Here is an 18,886-nt window from a genome sequence, read left to right on the forward strand (position 1 = left end):
CTATTAACAAGGCATTCTTTTTGTGCCACATAGAAAATTATAAATGGCTAGGCATACGTTCCTGTGGCTGTATCCCAATACTGTTGCTCCGAGGGAGAGAGTAGTAGTGCTCTTTAAAGGCAATCTTAAATTTTAAAGTGGGATTCTAGACATATTTTTTGATGAACAGAAAATTGCCGACAAGATAATAAATAATGATCTATAGATTCCGGTTCATTGTAGAGGTAGCATAGAGGGGATACCGCCAGACCACACATGTGCAAGTAAAAATTAAGTGTTGGAATACGGCAACTCAGCCTAGTAAATGAAACTTCGAATTTCCGGTAAGGACACCATTTGCGGTTCTAAGAGTAATTTAGGTACGATAAATTTGTACATTTTGCTAATGACAGGGCTGTTTTGTCTTCGCTCAAGGAAAATTGTCTATATCTGGCTGCAGTGACGTGCGCCGTTGCCGGCAGCACAGATAGCACAGGGCCTGTTAAAGAAGCTCGGGCCAAGGAATCGGCTATTTCAATAATATGAATGTCTCGGTGGCCTGGGACCCATACCATATGAACTAAACCTAAATGAGGCGGAGCTAATGAATAAAACGTGTTCAATGTTGCCGATCTTGATCGCAGTAAGTGCGCTGCATACATATAGAGAATCTGTGACGATAATAATTCTTGTAGTATCAACGGGTAATTTCTTCAAGACAATAACTATTGCCAGAAGTTCGGCATGAGAAATTGATGTGTAATCTGGTAGGCGAAGTGAAAAAGACCAATCGAAGGATCGTGGGTAGATACCCACGCCTGCCTTCCCTTCACACGAAGAAGCATCAGTCGCTATTACATTTATTTTGAAACGGGCCAAATATTCTTGTAAACGGTCATTCAAATATGTTGTGGGCAGAAATTTTGCATTGTTAGGAAAAATGTCTGCAAATTCAATTTTGAGCGATCCTGCAGAGCTATGAAGCGGAATTATTTCTCTAAGGCTAACATTTAAAGGTGTTAATTGTGCTTGCACAAATACAACTTGTGGGGTATGCAACTGTGACCACGTGCAACCATGCCCACGTGGCTGAGACCTCGCTGAGTCCTGGCTTCTTTTTCTTCTCATTTGATCGACGGTCGTTTGCTTGCTTGGTTGTTCCTCATTTGTGGCGCTTACGCACTACAGGCGATTGGTCAAGAAGCCGGCAGGTAAATGTTAAAGGATAGGGGGAGCGAGAACAAACCGAAACGAGAAAGCAAATCGCGGTGAGGTACAACCCCTGTCGCAGGTCACTGACGTGGGTTTGGTTTGGTTTTTCTTCAATGAATGCATACACGTACCGCGGGGGATTGGCCATGATTTGGATGGTACTAGGCCACTTCTATTATTCTCCAATTAGTCAAATGGTCCAGATCAAATGAATAAAGATAACCTATGAACAACTTCAGAAAACACTCCGGATCTATAAATTCCTGCATGGCTGAGCAAACATCTCTGTGGCAGCTTTAATTCTTTCTGCTTTTTTTTGTCGCCTAAACTCTTGGCTCATGCCCGTGAGACTTATTGGAGAAACAAAAGATAAAATATATTTTATTATATATTTATTTTAAATACATTATATACAAAACATTGGGAGCTAGCAGGAAAGTGCTAATAGCTTTAGCATGTGACACCAATTACACCCCAATTGCAATAATGCACCCCAACGTGAACATCTGGCCTTGCAAGATTGCGGAAACTGTAAAGTCTGAGAGCCACTATAATGAATTCTCCCTAATGACAATTCAACTGAAGTAGCTGAACGTGCCGTGGAAACTGTCCTCTAATAGCGGATAAAGGAACCATTGGTAATTTGCACAATATTGGGTGAGTTAAGAAAATAATTGTATGCGCCTAAAAAGACGCACTATACAGAAATTTTTAGCAGCTAAAACGAATGGTCATGGAAAATCTTCAGAAGGTATCAAAGAAATCATCCTTATACAGCTATATACCTAGCCACAGCTACACGAACATCCCTATTACACTTTCCAAGAATAGAGGCTACCGGATGGGAAATATTTGTGATAGTGGTGCAGGCTTGAATAGGGTGCCTGATTTTCGATTGCATGCATATATGGCCTGCTCATTTCTGCAGGGCCGTCATTTTTAAGTTTTACGGAACTGATAAAAATAACCCGCCTGCAGATAACATAATTCTAGTCCTTGATTTTATTTATTCAGAGAAGCGGACATTACTAGCAAGAGTATCAGAACACGGAGTCAAGTAATTACCAAAACGTCACTAATTATATTATGAACTAATATTTATTATATATCAATTTGCGAATTGTAGCCGGTGAGTTTGTGGGGCGTGTCCACTTGGAATGAATTGCCAGACAGAATGACGCCATATTGGAGATATGCGCCATCAAACTTGCCGTAAAAGCGGGAGTGTAAAGAAGCGTGAAGGATGACAACGGACGTTGACGGAGTTACGGCTGAGATTTTGCGATGGCGTTATTGTTCCATAGTTACCGTTACCGCTTCTTGCTCACCCCAATTCAGCTCATGTCGTAAAGCTTGCAAATTGGTATTCGACGGCAGATGGATTAGGTAGTGGTAAAGGAGAACACTACAATAGCTACGCTATAGGGCGAGTACTAAACATACTAAAATTTCGTACTTTGAGAGCGTAGATTCAACTGAAAAAAGGAATATAAAAGAATTGTGGCAGAGCCCATCTCGCGATGACTGTCGGCGGTAATGGGTTAGCATTGGATCAATATAGCAACACAACCTATCTCCACTGTAGAAAAAAGTTGCCTGTGAGGCGTTTACTACAACGGGACTCGCGCTTCGCTAAGAACACTGGGCGCAATCTAGCGCAGCCTTCGCGACGCCTGTGCGTGGGCTCCGAGGTGCATGGAAACGCCGCTGCGTGCGAATGCGTAAAAATGCGCCGAGCGTAAATTAGGCTCTTCTCTCGTTCCGTCTTGTGGCCACGCTACTCCATCCAGTGACGCTGCCGATAAATCCACGCGTGCGGTCGCAGACAAAACAATTAGGAGGCCGCTTGAGCATCGCCTTTGGGAGTGGAACGCGAAAGCATTCAAATATCTCTGACTGCTTCTCACGCCTTCGGGCAAAATGGCAGCGTGTCCAACCGTGATGTTTACCGGAAACAGCCGCGGCAAATGATATGTACGAAGGTGGGCTTTCTGGTAGAAACGTGGCCTCTTGCGTTATCCGCATTACGGTGGAAGCGAGCGCCATCTAGAAGGGTTTCGAGGAAGCGGGCACGTCGTTCCGTGGACTCCTAGATATTAACGCGCCGTCGCTGGTCTACGAATGGTTAAAACGAAGGAAACGGGGTGTGAGTTTTCGCGTAACAGAATGTGTTTTCTCTTACATTCAAATTACAATCCGAGGGCTCTCATGTCTGTAGGTTGTGCGTATGTCGTACTTTACAATTTTTCTACGTCTTCTAGCTTGAGAAGTACAATTGGTTAAGTAACTTCATTGCGCTAGTTGGACGGCCTGGTTATGAGTTGTTCGAAAATCGTTTTGCCGGAACGACTTCCTATGCTGGAAGCCGACACCGGATTCTCTGTGACACGGGGCCCTTAAACCTTAAAACTGTTGTGCTCCGGGGCCTGGGAACGCCGATAATTGTTCTGCTGCTTGCCGTGCACTTTGTGCCACGTACTCAGTAACCCAAGTTCTCGAGAGGCTCATTGAAAAGCGGAAGATAACTAGCGTATTTACTCTGCACAGCTTTCGAAAACGTTGGCATGAAAGGTGTTCGATGAATAGCCGAACGTAACGAATCTCTTTGTTGCGCAGCCAAACAGGCGGGAAAACGGTGTTAATCACATGTAGTAACATACCTAGCGGGATGATTATGGATAAATAGGCAGACAGCCCAAAAAAATGCGCGAAGACCCTAAGCCTGCTAACGCTTAAGAATCCATTAAATATCTCCGGTGGCGCGCGTAATCGAATCCATGTCTCAAGGCCTCCTCAATGACAGCAATCCGACGCTTTCGCAAGCTGCACTACAAATGCATTGGGTATGTGGCGCTTTTCAATGAACGCCTTTCACGGAAACAATTTAGCGACCAGCGAGATGAGTGAATTGTGTATGTGCCCACTCTGACTTGGAGCAACTTTCACTTAACCTTAAGTAGAATTGACGGGAAATCGCTGGAGGTCTACGGAAGGGAACTTTTTTGAAGTATCGTCGAAGTCGTCTTCCAGAAAGTGGAGAACATTCTTCATGCGCATTGTCCATATAAAGTTGCTGACATCGGAGTGCTGGTAGCAAAGGAACGTCTACTTGTCCTAATTCACGTCATACGCTCATTCATGTCATTCACCGACCAATACTTCATGTGGTAAATCCTAATAAGTGACCGCGCAGTTGTGAGTATGGTCTCTTTTGAAGGTGGTCTAGGTATCACTCACAAACAAAATTCTTTCCATGATCGAGCTTTATGATCTTATATTCTTCATCAATAACTATAATTAAACAAAGTGGCAGTGCACACATCCTCTTGCCTCTCAATTAGTGCCAGTGAAAATGCATTGCATTTGCATTACCGTTGTCAGGGTTGTGCAAGATGTATGAAAAAATTGCATTAGAAAAGTGCAGCAATTTTTTTGCCAGATTTTACATAGAAGAAAATATAATACTTGGGCTGAAACAACCGCAGTAAAATATGAACAATACAGCAGAGTAGCGATGAATGCTCAATTTTTAATTGAAATGACACAAATGCATGTTGATGTGACAGCTTGAGATTCGTTTCTTTTAATTATATTTCCACCGGACTAGAGTGACGGGGCGCCTAATTACGAACTGGTATTCCTCGAAACCCTGTTTAGCATTGTGCTTGACGCCCTTCAGCGACGTTTGCTGCGCTCCATTGTGAGCGCCATTTCCAGCACCTGAGTGGTCACGTGGGCGGTGATGGGGCGGCGTTTCTGGTGGAAAATTCTAAGCAGTGAAGGAAGGTGTTCGCAGAGGCCAAGCGGCATATTGGCCCGGAATAGTCCCAGGCCCGTCAACAAAATTTCATGAAAGCTCGGCATCGACAAACTAACCAATAGTCTTCGAAAGCGTCGGCCCACTTCCACGAAGACCGGAAACGGCTCGTTCGCAAAGCAAGGCACCGACCCAGGCAGTGAACGAGAATTGCATCTACGTGGGCGCGGTGGAGTTTCATCAATCGCCCGAGTGCTTAAGATGCGAGCAATCGCACCCCTTATCCGGCAAAGTGATCGTGGAGTATGGTGGCGAAGGGGAAACCGGAACTATGATTTGAAACAGAGGAGACGTTTTAGGCACGCTCAATATTTGAGCGCCTATTTAACCATGAGCGTAAATGCACGTTCCTTTCCCGTTTCTTAACGCTGACACCATTATGTTGTGGTTTAAGGCTCGCCTCCGAGAAGAACAAAAATACGATTAACACTTGTGTCACGATCGCAACTCATGGACTACATGAAATCAAGACAAGCGATCTTATTTTCTCTACCTACGACTGTTATCAATGTGAATAAATTATTTTTTGTAACATCAAGAAGTTTGCGTGGTAATTTCTTTTTGAAAGCTAAGCCTTTCTTGTGCTTGTAACACAGCGAGATTCTAATCCGATTGAAATGCAGTTTACCAGTACAGAACTTGCGCAGTTTCTCCACTAAAAAGTTTGTCAATTTACGCCTGCGCAGCTGTACCGGCTTTAGCTGTGAGCAACGTACCCGTACAAAGAAATATTGAGAAGGCATTGAAATATTGTTGGTAAAAGTTGAGTTCTTTATTGGGAACAATTGAGAGTTTGTTGGAGAATTGTAGGGTTGAGTGTTGAGGAATCTTGAGTATTGGCCGCTTAAATTTATATGGAACACCATTGGGTAGCTCAATGTTGAATAAAGTCCATTGTGCTTAGACGGCCCGTTGTGTTTGTTTTGTTAAATGGTTCTTGAGTTGCCATTGATTCTGTGTTGACCTGACGTTGTGGTATTTCTGTTGACCTGTTGTTGAGTTACTGTTGCCGCAACACTGAAAACATATTGTGGCACAGTTGAGATGGCATTGAGATTTCAGAAGTCGCCATTGAAATATGATTGATGTTTCGTTGGGCTAGTGGATTTTTATTCATATATTGAAATTGCTTTGCTGTTCACATTTGCATGCCCCGGAGCCTGCTCATAACTTTCCCAAGCACAATAAAAATCAAAGCAGAGACTGATAAACTTGCAGTACCTTTATTTACACTAGAGATGCGTGCAAGTGAAACATTATTACAGTACATAAGGCACCACAACATCGACGCTGGAGACATAGGCTAGTACCTACAGCACTCTAGCAGTGTAAATACATGTGAAAAACCTATACCTATGAATTCAATCAAAACGATCATTGTGGTCTTCATTTTCGACTTAAGTTTATGACTAGAAGGCAAAGAGACTCAAAAGGCAGGGCTTAAGCATACCCTTGTAACAACCAACTTTGAACACATGAACACTTGAAGCTGCTTGCGTGTGAATACACAGAAGACATCTGAATGTGTTACATCAAAATGTTTCACACACTAGCACATCACGGGAAGAGCTACGGCTGACTGTGAGAAGGCGAAATAACAGACTTAAAACAAATGACTTCACGTAAATATATACAAGCTTTAGCACACGTCTTTCACCACGATTAAAATTTAATGAAGTACTAGCCGCTCCGGCGTGGCTCCGATCATCCCGCGCGATTTGTGTGCAGAACGTCGCGTACACGCCCCTGCGCGTTTTGCGCGGTAGCGTCCGCGCAGTGAGCTAGCTTCATGCACGCGTCATTCTTAACCACGCAAATGGTGCTCGAGTGCGGCGCTTAGCTCGAGGCGACAGCGCCCCAATTGGCGCTCCTTTCGCTTCTCCAAGCAACGCACATTCGGATCGATCCAACTAAAAGAGGCAGCAGAGAACGGTGGCATGTTTCGGTTATCGCCTATTAAAATTGTACAATACACCTTCAAGGCAACCCGCCGGGCTAGATAAACATGCTTACTGCGGTAGTTTTCACGGTGATAGGCGATAAGGTGAGCCCGTCGGCGGCTGTGTTCTTTGCCGACGTCGTCACCACACCTCTTTTCATTTGGGCTGTGTATACGTGTACAGTCACCGCGCGGAAGCTGTGACTAATTGGTTGGCCATTCTCCGCAAACCCCAAAGAGGCGAAATATATTTCGCTGTGCACCCCATCATTAGCCGAAACCTAAATCGAGGCGCGCTTACCTGCTACGGCACAAAAAGTGATCACACTAACCGTATGGTATACGATGAGCCCCTACGGAAAAAAAAATTATTCTGATGTTCCACGTGCCAAAGGAATGATCTGATTATGAAGCAGGTCGTAGTTGGGGACTGCGTATTAATTTTGAGTTCCTGGAAATTTTTACGTGCATACAATGCAAAATGCACGAGCGTTTTTGAATTCCGCTCCTTTGGAATGCGGCCGCTGCAGGGATCATATGCATGACCTCGAGCCCCAAATTCCCATGGCGGCCATAGCTACGAAATGCGTAAGCGTGAAGTGCAACACTGCCTTCCGGTACGAGTGTGGTACAAGCGTACCACAGCTGCACACCTGCTGCACAGTCATTTGTCGCAGTTCTAATCTCGTAGTTCCTGACTAAATACCTTGAAAGGCAGCGCGCCTCTCACGTATCGGAACGCGATAACAAGCGCTTAGAGAGCCCACGTGAGCCCCCATGAAAGATGACGTGGCCACAGTACAAAATTATAACTGCGCAGAGAAGCCAATCCTTATGCTCAAATTATGTTCTCTCATATAAATTAAGGAAATGCTATTAGACAGGAACCAATGAAGCAATGCAATTTTACGCACCTGGGACGCCGCTGCCTCTTCGCCTACCATTGTTTCAAACGAAGTGACGGCGGCAGCGAGCGCTAGTATCGCGCGCTTTCGCTCCGGTGCATACGGTTTGCTTGAAGAAAGTGAACGGTGTGCTTAACATCTCACGCTCGTCAACGTCAAAATAGAAAAAAAAAGGCTACGTGCCCAAGAAAACGACATTACTTACCTATCTTCAGAACTGCGGCTGCGACTGTTTCGGGGTGCCTTCTCTCCAACAGGCATCATGACCTCTGCCGCGCAACTCATCAAAACAAACAGTCTCGCACATCAGTCGAAGACTAGTAGCTGGGTGAGCCAAGCACTTTAGCGGATAAACGTCCCACTTATCGTCGTTAAAGCATTTCACTAAAATGTGCGTCATGATGTCCGAAAAGAAAAAAAAGATACTTTCATCAATAAGCACGAGGCGTGAAGAACTGCACAACTGCTACTAAGTAACTGAGTCCGAAAGCTGTTCACAGCTTCACTATTCTATTCAGTTATAAAAACCTTTCAAACACACTATAACGGCACTGAAAAACCGCTAAATAATTAGCAATATTTTTTCATCAACTAATGTTCATAAATTTTTAAGAACAACCTAATTTGTAGCGTAAACAATAAATACTACGATCAAAAATGTGACTACGAAACTAGCAGTAACCGTGTCTACTGTTGAAAAGTGCGCAAAATGAAGCTCGGTTGCAACCGCTTGCGCGCAAACATACACACCTTAACGCTACCTTGACGTTTGTAGCGCCACCTAGAAATAAATATAGCTACTAGTTTTGCTATTTTTACAAAAATAACGCTTCGAAAATAGTTTGCAGCGCCTTTGCAGATGACGAGGTGACAAATGAGGTATGATAAGAGTCCGTTACCTGTATTTCTTTCATTTCCCTTTGGTGTTCTTAACTGAACATACGAGACCTGCAGACCTCGTAGATGAGAGGACGACAGTTCGGCGAGGCTCAAATAAATCGCATTCTTGCAAGGCGAGAGATGGGAGCAGCCGCAGGTACAGCGATTAGCTGTGATACTGTTACGGCCGTTGCTGAATCTGAAGCTCTTTGAAGTCAATGGTTATAGCGGCTACGCGCTGCGATCTCAAAGCGCGTTTGTTCTTTGATCTCTAGTACCACAGACATTGCATAAAAAACTATGTTTGCTTTACGGACAGAGGGTACGTCGCAGGAAATTCGAAGACCTCACCTGTGTATGTATGTAGCGTGTGCGCGCTTCCATGCTACGGTTCCCACAGCGCGTCCGATGCACGAAGCTAGCCTCGTCGCCTGTCGGAACCTGTCTTATCGCCGCCTGCGCTGCCACCGTGTCTATATTTGGGGAACTCCACATGCGCCTAGTCACCGTGTTTGCAAGTGAATTTCGCGTTCTTCTGCTTCCCAAAACGTGATCATTTCAGATCGTACCAATGGTTATGTCATCTAGTGTGTGTTAAAATGGCGATGACATTTGTACACCGGCGAAGAAATAAATCGGTATGAACTTGGGCGGTCATCGATCTAGTCTAACGTTGCAAATTTTGCGTAGCGAAAATGGCTACGAAAGTGGGGTGGTCCCGGAGTTAGGCGCTTCAAAGCGCCAGCTGCAGTGACAGCACCAGGAAGTGGCACGCGGCGCACGCGCCAAGCATTTCAGAGGTTACTGGCTTTCGAATGAGAGGAGTAGGCGCGCGAACGTGGCCTATTGGTTAGAGTACCGGGCTTGACGGCCGACGTTCGATTCCACCCAATCGGTCACACATTACTTTCTTTTAATGAAAGCGAGGCGAAAGAAGAACCAACCTGCCGCAAAGTGACAGGAATGAGGTTGGAACGCATGGCAATAAATGTTTGGAATGTCTTCATATGCGAGTCCTAATTATTGCATACTGGACTCAACTGCTACACAACAATAAAAACAACTAGAAAAATCGACACAAATTACCCAATTGTTTATTGAGAACACTCAACGGTAATATTGTTGTGCAAGGCTTGAGTGAACTCAATTGCTTCTGAAAATTTGTTGAAATCCGTTGTTTCAAAAATTGACCAACAATACATCAATGGTTAATCAACAGTTATTTTTGTTCGGGCATTTCCGTATAACCCCAGTAGGGGCGATACTTAAAGGAGGGAGAGTGTAAGGGAGAAAAGGAAAGGTTGGGAGAAGTTGAAGAAATGACAAAAAACAAGGATGGCTACCTCGTCACGCTGAAGTATCTCAGTTTAATTGAATAAAGGTATTGTGTGTCATGTTACCACGCCCGGTCTTTGGCGTGAGTACGATTATGGCGGAGTTGTACCGTGCCGGTGTGATAATGCATAGTCAAAGACGACAGCGACATTTTGGTAACAATCATGAACACATACTTCACTTACGCTTAGAATTTGCAATGCTGTACCCAACAACAGCAACAAGAGACGATGACACAACACCAAAGTAAGGTCGAATTTATCGGCCAAAAATAGGTCTTCCAAGAGCATTGCAAGCAAGTTTTCTTGCGCCGTCAGTGAAACTGTTCTTAAGAAAGTCTAAAACAGTCGTCGCGATGTGTACAGTCCTTGAGAAGTTGCTGACGCTGTTGCAATAGAATGAATCAAAGTCGTAATTCACGTCGTAAGGAGCTAGGCTTACGGTGAGATGCAGTGCTTGGTATTTCAATTGACAGATCTGAAGAGAAACAATGCCGTAGTGAGCGCGAAATGTTATTATATCAAATAAAAGCAAAAATATAAATAGGCTGTTTTTCTATCAGAACATTACCATACTAATTTGGTAAAATTAAGAAGTCTAGGACGCGTGCATCTTCGGCAAAAACTCAATAAAAAGGAAATCGCCATGTTTTATCACAACAGTGCGCGCATATGCACCGAACTGAAAGAATTGAGAGAAGTGTAAACGGCTTTTAGTTCATGTTTTGAAGCGTTGAAGAAGTACTTCTTGCTTTGTGTAATATATGAGCAACGCTAATTATGCAGTGACTAGTTTTTATCACTGACGAGTACGAAGCAATGGCTGATCTCATTGGGCGCAAAAATTTTAATCCATGTGAAGTGACGTGACGAATATTACAGATGTAACTGCAACAACGCTTTACAGTCCTCCATATTTGAAAATTATCTTCGTTGGACCGGCCGTTTGTTGCGTTTAGGTTGTCGTGCGCTGCTATTATTCCTTCAAAGGGACCTCTAGTGTAGGGTAAAGGGGCTGAAATGTTTTTGCACTTCGAAAGAAGATTGTCCTGTCAAGTACGGGTTTGCGCCTTTATTCAACGGTATGTCGTTATGGTTAACAATGCATATGTTATCACAGAACGTAGTGTGCTAAATATAGTAACGATTTTTTTCATTTTATCGAGAAATCTCTGGTGATGCTACATTGAAGCGCGTCTTTTATGATCTGCAGTACTTAGAAATCTGAAAGTTGCTAATAGCAGCACATAAGGGATCATAATTATGCTTGAATAGGTCAAAGATGCGTAACTGCGCCTCCAATATTCCAAGCATGCTCGGGAAAGTTGCAAAGAAAGTTGAGCTTCTTAAATGTCAAAACAGATTCACTTCGAATACAGTGTCAAATTGAAATTTGTCAGAGTATATGTGTGACCTCTATGTACTACACCTATACTCCAGGTGCATTTGCACGTGGCCAGAGAGCCTTTGGCTCATACTATATTCACTATTGGCCGCAGGACTCACCTTTACACGAAGCGTGTCTGTACTGTCGAAGTAGACGACTGTGGTCCTTTCCGGTGTTGTTACGAAAGAAATAATCGTTTTGTCAACATTCACGAAGGACGGCCCACTGACGTAGCCTTTCTTGACGAGATCGCAGAACTAGGAGAAAAAAAAATGGGGCAGTGCTGAAGGCACGCATACCTTTAGACTCTTTGATGAAAGCTGCATGGTCCGATGTTCAGGGCGTATTACGGCTGATCAAGCTGACCACATTCTTAAAGCAGCTATTTGAAACTTCTCAGAAATAAAATACAAAATAATAATAACAATTTAGGTGCTCTTATAAGCATGTACCCGAAGGTCTTTTTCACTGCTCTTCGCGCGTTCTTCGCAACAACAACAGGCGCAACGACGACAGGAGATCCCATTAAGCTACTGCGCCTCTGGTATAGACGCTCCGTGTAGGCGGCTGCCGTGAATCGTGCATGAAAAATTCTTTACTCTAGCATGTGTGAGGACTATTCGAGCTACAGTCGACACCGAATCGTATCACAAACTAGCGCCCGGCGCCAGCTTGTTCGTATAAACCGCTTGGTGAGGAAGATTCGTATGTCGAAGGAACAATTGAAAGAGCAGCACGTATTTGCTCATTTTCGAACCGAGGTAGCTCCTTGGTATAGCTTACTATCGAACAATTTCCGAAACAGCCGTCAGCGCATCACAACCACCTGTTACACTTGCAGCGACAATTATCCGCAGGTTGAGCACGCAACATCACTGAAGCTGTTGCGGCAAAAACTAGGCAACCAAACGGCGATGGCCAATTGCCCAGAAACATCCCCTCCCCCCACCCCAGAATCAGACATACGAAGCAGGAAGACGACAGATTCATTTTCACCCCCTGGGGAGCCTTGCGGCTTAACAAACCGCAGTTCAAAAATAGTTGTCACTCTCTCTCTGGTATCAAGTTATCTTGTACAGCGAAGACCGCGCCCTGTCGCTTTCCACATTTTTTCCACCATTAAGCCGAACATTTTTGTTCATCCGGAAATCCCGCTCCCAACCGCTCACGCCCTGTTGACGCTCCTATTAGCTTTGAATACTCGCGCTTCTGCATTGGGCTGTTTCCTAAGGTGTTATATTGATGATCATCCTGGCATTGTTTTTCAAGACTCGAAAAGCAAGACACGGTCAATGTATTCTGTCAAGGAGTTTGTTTAGATTTTTGTTTTGCAAGGTAATCATATATGAACATTCTTGTGCCCAAACTTTGTACCTTACTTGCTGTCGCTTCTTCTTTTGCCTTCTAATGATTAAACTGGGTCATTTAATTTAACTTCCAATTACATTGGGTGTGGTCGCCGACTTTTTTCTGGTTTTTCAGGTGCAGTTCTTTGTAAATTTTAGACGCTCGTTTCTTTTCAACCACGGAACTCACACTTTTTTGAAAACCAGTTTTGCTCAGCGCTTCGCCTCCAAAAACGCCAAGCCTATGGCTACCTGCACTTCTTCTGTGATTTTAGCATGGCCCGTTGTGCCGTTGATAGCACCGACCCTCGGTAAAACGTAAGGTCTTGGGATCTGCTGTGATATTGAGCAGACTTTATTGGCGAGTGTAATAGAGAGGATTGTCATCCATTCAATTGTAGCACGAAGCTTGAAAGGAAACTATGAAGCTTTTGAGAAACCCACTGCTTTATTCCCTAGCTTCGTGCTACAGTGGGATGGACGACAATTGCCTTTTTCTTGATTCTCGCTCTACCGTACTGGCCTATGCAGAACTCGTTTGCCTTTGCAAACGGCGAAGAGCCAGCACGTCCATATGGTCGGCGTCTCTGCTGAAGTTAACGCGATCTGGCTCGTGGTCTCGCCCATACTTGAAGTATTCCTAAACTGCGGATTTGCATGTGGTGCTAATATGCATCCTAGATCGTGACGCCAAGTGAGTCTGACAGGAAGAAATATTTTTCCTCAGCTGACTAAACAATATTGGGTCTGCTCAGCTCTTCACAGGCATCTGCGATATACTGTAAACGTCGTGTAGTTTATCGCCTATAACAGCGTCGCAGTACTGATCAAGGTTCTACACCGATAAGGTAAGGAATAGATTCTCTAAGCTATCCAGGGGTGCTGTACTGGCGACAAAATGCGCCAGTTATATTGCGCTTCAAGTTATAGACTTTGTGTATATAATAAAATTCATAAAAGAAATGTCCCCTGCCAGATACACACCTGTCTTTTTTTTTTACATTTCCGACACAGATACATACCTGTATTTCTGTAGCCACAAAATCTTGCGGCCAGACCCGTACCTATCCCTAAGATCGATAACAAACAATGATAAATAGACATTTTTTTGTTTTTTCGTTTGTTTTTTATTTATATCTGTTTTTGTGCCATCACCCTGACGCTTGATGACATAGCCACATGTCGGGTTTACATAATCTGTGACCTTCCGAATAAACTTTCCGTTGCAAGTAACGCCGTGTCCTGTCTTTTCTTGTGCCTTAGGTTGCGTCACAGTAGTTCGCGATGTGAATTTAGCCATGCTTCCATACCAACTCGCCAATTTTTTTCACTTTTGACTGATCCCTACCCCGTAGACTATTTCTACTAAAATCCGTACTAATATCTTAATACCTGTAATCAGTGCAACAAAAAACTGGTTCAGTTCAATATTTTGTTGCCGTCAACATTACGAGACCACACGAATCACGATATAAGTAATAGTTAGCAGTGGAAGGCCGTGTTGCAGTGCCTCCACCCTGACCAGCAAGTAAAGCTAATCAAGAGAGCTGAAGAAGTTGTTAGGGTCCAGGGTCGCGCGGCCGCGCCAACTCAAGGTCAACATTGGTTTCGAATGAAGTATTTACTCACTCACACACTGTGACGGCGAAGTTCTGTGACTCCGAATTACCATCGCTGGACAGAAATGTCTAGGCTGGCGCAACCCTTTTAAGAGCGGTTTCGAGTGTTATACTATTTCGAACAATGTTGCCACGAGACCTTCCTTGGGAAATATGGGACAACAACGCTGTGAAGCTTAATGGTTCTGGTACCTGACTCTAGGGACGAATGAGGGCAGACTCTGCCCATACCATGCGGTTTGCATAACGCCTGTCACGTAATTTGACGTCCCTGCGGCGATAATTACACGCAGCTACAATTTTCTACTGAAGTACATATGACTGATGCCTCTATGGGACATATTGCATCATGACAGTGTATGTAAATCTCCTGAATCTTACTTTTAGGAGCTTCATGATATTTTATCACATATTGAAAAGGTCTGCAAGAGTTCTCGCGCTACGCTAAAATATGCAACAAACCTATTGCAATACAGAAGCACTTGAGCTTAATATAGCAATCGCGGTAGAGTAAAATGCAATTATTTCTTTGCCGATAAGCCCGAGAAAATATTTGATTGGATGTTTGTGCTAATAAGATAGCGGGGTATTGCAGAAAAGAAGGTACTGTGCATTAAAATTTGTCATCACAATAAAAACTGACAGTTTCGCATGAAGCGCTATGAATTGACTGCGGTAACAAATTTTAATATTTCCATTAATGTCACCGAAAATGAGTTGGAACTATGTCCGGTTGTGACAAGATCGCTCACTGACTAACTCACCATTGCGATTTATTGAACTCCTTGCTTTATCCTCTCGGAAAAGATACCGGATTGACCTTCTCCGCCTGAATGAACTGAACCAATGTTTATTGCGATGTCAACTGCGTGAGCATACGACACGCAATCCGCGCCATATTGGCGCCGCCACCATCGTGCTTTCTCGTTATTGACAGCGCGTGCGCAACCAGCTCGTGAATGGTTAGAAAGCGCAGAGGGATGCAAAGCGCACTTGGCTGCAAAGAAAAAAAAATATAAGATTGCAGGACGTACCGCCTAGCAAGGTTTTCTCGTTTCCGTAGCAACAGCTCAGTTGCTTGTTTCCGCAACATGCAAGAACTTTGCGCACACAGCCAACGTCTGTGCTTACGAGCGGCGTGAATACCACTGCCTACTACGATTACAGTGGTGGTATAACGGGAAGTATTCACAGCTCTTTCTATTTCAAGTCTTCATTTGGCCCTCCACGATTAGTGAAAACATTGTTGGCCCACCTCCATGTAGCCTATCAGTCATGCGAGGCTTGAGAACCACGATGATTCCCCATTTGAAATGACGTCTAGATTGTAATTATGCACCAGTGGACAAAAGAAAAGTAAAGTAGTTATTTCCGATTCGGCGCCTTCTTTGCCGTTAGCCCTCTGCACTGACGATATGCTTGCGGATGGCGCTTACTTCAGCAGTCTGTCACGCGACCTCACAAAACCGCGAGAACTCACCGCCTGAAAGTGACGTGTACGTGTTAAAGATGCATTAATACGCCGAACAAAACAGATCTTTTTTTAATAGCGTAAGAATGCCTGGTTTCTAAAAGAATAGAAGGCGGTTGGGCATCGATTGCTTTGGCACGGACTGCTAGGAGCTGCCGGAGAGGATATTTGCGTGTAGTAAACTTTGTCGCGTTGCATATAACGTAGCAGAGCTCTTTGGGAAATTATACAACAACGCACTGACCAACTGTCCTCCGATTAACATTCGTTTTAGTTCCATTTTTAAACTTCGATCAAGGAGGCGCGATTCTTGACCAGGAACCTCAAACTAAGTACGGGAGAGCGGACCAATCGCAGACGAGGGCGCCGCCTTCCTCATCCGGGAATCTACTTTCACTTCGCTGCTTCGGCCCTACCGAAAACGAATGCACTTGAGCGTGCTCCTCGCCTCTACGACGGCCACTTAGATAATTAACATCGCTGAAAGTAGGCAATCCTAAGCTGTGTGAAAGGCTAGTGGATGTGAGCTCCCATGAACGTCGATATCATTTGACTGAACTCGTAAAAGAATGCTGCTGATTACTGCCCGTTGCTTCCTTCGGTGGCGACCAAAAGCTTACGCCAGGAGAAAGGAATAACAACATATTGGAACAGTTTTACGTTACACGGCACCAGGTTTGAACTGTCAAGCGTAACTGTCAAGCTAAATCTACCTGATCATTTGATCAACGGTGGCAAACTCCGAAGGTTTCTCCGTATTCCTCATCTTGTCGTCCGTAGAGTAACGCCAGTAACGCCATTGGCTGCGTTCTTCCCTGCGCCAATTTTGTGACACGCCTGGTGACAGCAGGGTGCCAGTGCTACTGTGTACTACTGGTTGTCTCGCGTGCAGCGTCGTGCCATGTTGACTACACGTAGAACTACGACACCGTATAAAATGCTGATCTGTAATACTGAGCACTGCAATTGCTATCAGTGCAGCTTTGATAGATTTATACCATTCTGGTGAATTCATGCGTACGTAGCGTCGTATTGCATTCGCGCTAGCTGATTACACACATATATATATATATATATATATATATATATATATATATATATATATATATATGTGTGTGTGTGTGTGTGTGTGTGTGTGTGTGTGTGTGTGTGTGTGTGTTCTCAGGCCGAGTAATGGAGTATTTCGTTAGCATATTGGACAGACGAGAGCTAGGCGCAGCGGGCCGATAAACACAGCTGTGTATATATATATATATACACTTTTTGTGAAGATTTACGAAACGAATACAAAAAACACCTAAATAACCACTTTGCTGAGGAAGAGTAGCGGCGATCGGTGTGGCCGTGCAACATACCTCAATGGGATCCACGTCCTGCGAAAAATTTCCGGGAACGCATTTCTTGTACATCGTTTCGTCGATGGACCGTTTTACTTCAGGCTGATACATCCGGGCTTTTAGTGTAAAAGAAATTGCAAGGGGACTTTGGATGTCTTGAGCCTGACGAAGACAATTTGCAAGGACCGCCGCATCTCCCTGACGAAAAGATCAACAGATGGTACACACACACACACACACACACACACACACACACACACACAAATATATATATGGCATTCTCAGGTAGAGTAATGGAGCATTTCTTTAACATATTGGACAGACGAAAGCTAGGCGCAGCGGGCCGATAAAAACAGCTGAGCCAGCGAAAAGCAGTTCCTAGGTTTCTTCTGAACCTCTCTATGTGTAAAGTTTGATCGATGTACGGTTCTTTGCTGCCAAAGATAGAGCGATCAAAATGGCGGAATTTAGCGCTAGATTTATTTTTTGTACCAGGCTCATCGTAGAGCAAAACTGAACATTTGGTTGCTTAATGTTTTCGACACCATGGTTTTAAGTATCAATTACTGGTCGCGATGATTGAGTGACTGTTTGAATATGAATATATTTGTGGCGAGCGCATTAGCTTTCTTGTAAGCCATGTGTTTTTTGTAATGTTCAATGTATGTTACTTTGGATATGAACGACAACAAAACCTTGACAAAATAAGTTTGCAGTGTGTTGTAATTACAGTGCAAAAAAAGCGAAGGCTGAGTCTTTCGCTGTACTAAACTCCAACTTAAATGTTTTTGCCCCGTTGGAGAAGCTGTAGATCTCAGAGCCAGTAGTAAATGCGAAAGACCCTCGATATGTGCTCAGTTATGTGCTCCGCTTCGTATGCTCGCCCGCAATGTCATTCGCGGTATCGAATGCGCATCTACAAAGGTCATGTAACGTATCACGAACTCTAAATTTTTAAACCGCCAATATTCAGACAGGTGTGTCTGGAATTGTATTCCGCCGCGCAAGAATATCTTATTTATTTTTTTATTTATTTATTTGAGTACCCTAAGGGCCCATTAGGGCATTACAGAGGGGGGGACGAAAAAGTTCAAGCATGAGTGAAATCTGTACAATGTAAATATATGAAGGCATTAGGAACCATAAAAAACATCTAGCAGAAGCAAACAAAAAAAGAAAGAAAGAAAGAAGGAAAAAGTTAACGAAATTTATACAACGTTTAGTAGTGTGAAACACGCAGAAGAACCTAAAATGTGATGCAAACAATCAGTACCCATCGGAACACGAGTTTAAGGATACAATCAAATAAACATTTAGGTAAACAGCCTACACAGATACATAGCAGATGAAACGGAATGAATTTTACACAATGCCAAACACTTGAAAACGCTGTCCAAGTAAATATTCAAGAAAATGTGGGTTCTGACAGATTGACACACTCTAAAAAGGTTAGCAGTGCTGCATGAAATGATGATGATTCCGTAAGCGAGACAATGTTTGCAGGTAGCGAGTTCCATTCGGCAATAGATAAAACTAGAGGCGAATTTTGATAAGCGTTAGTCCTGGCAAATATAGGTTTTACTTTATGAACATGGTCTGTGCGGGTAGAGATGTGGGGAGCGGGAAGAATATGGGCTCGAGCGAATGCAATGTTGCTGTGG

The 18,886-nt window shown here is 43.9% G+C and overlaps 1 protein-coding gene and 1 long non-coding RNA gene across 7 annotated transcripts in view; one reads left to right on the forward strand and one right to left on the reverse strand.

Annotated features, from left to right (window-relative positions):
- LOC129386731 (uncharacterized) overlaps window positions 1-18,886 on the forward strand; it is a 99,474-nt gene that overhangs the window by 14,674 nt on the left and 65,914 nt on the right. The window lies entirely within an intron of this gene.
- Window positions 10,079-18,886, reverse strand: part of LOC129386730 (uncharacterized) — a 106,109-nt gene continuing 97,301 nt past the window's right edge. For all 5 annotated transcript variants that reach the window (XR_011896072.1, XR_011896073.1, XM_072289794.1 and 2 more), the window contains 3 exons: window positions 17,244-17,423; window positions 11,572-11,709; window positions 10,079-10,543 (listed from right to left, as the gene is read on the reverse strand). Coding sequence is in view for 3 of the 5 variants with exons in the window: in XM_072289794.1 (XP_072145895.1) it covers window positions 10,325-10,543; window positions 11,572-11,709; window positions 17,244-17,423 (537 nt within the window). In the remaining 2 variants the exon portion in view is untranslated. The remainder of the gene's footprint in view (window positions 10,544-11,571; window positions 11,710-17,243; window positions 17,424-18,886) is intronic.

The sequence above is a fragment of the Dermacentor andersoni genome, chromosome 8 (assembly GCF_023375885.2).
Source record: "Dermacentor andersoni chromosome 8, qqDerAnde1_hic_scaffold, whole genome shotgun sequence".
NCBI lineage: Eukaryota > Metazoa > Arthropoda > Arachnida > Ixodida > Ixodidae > Dermacentor > Dermacentor andersoni.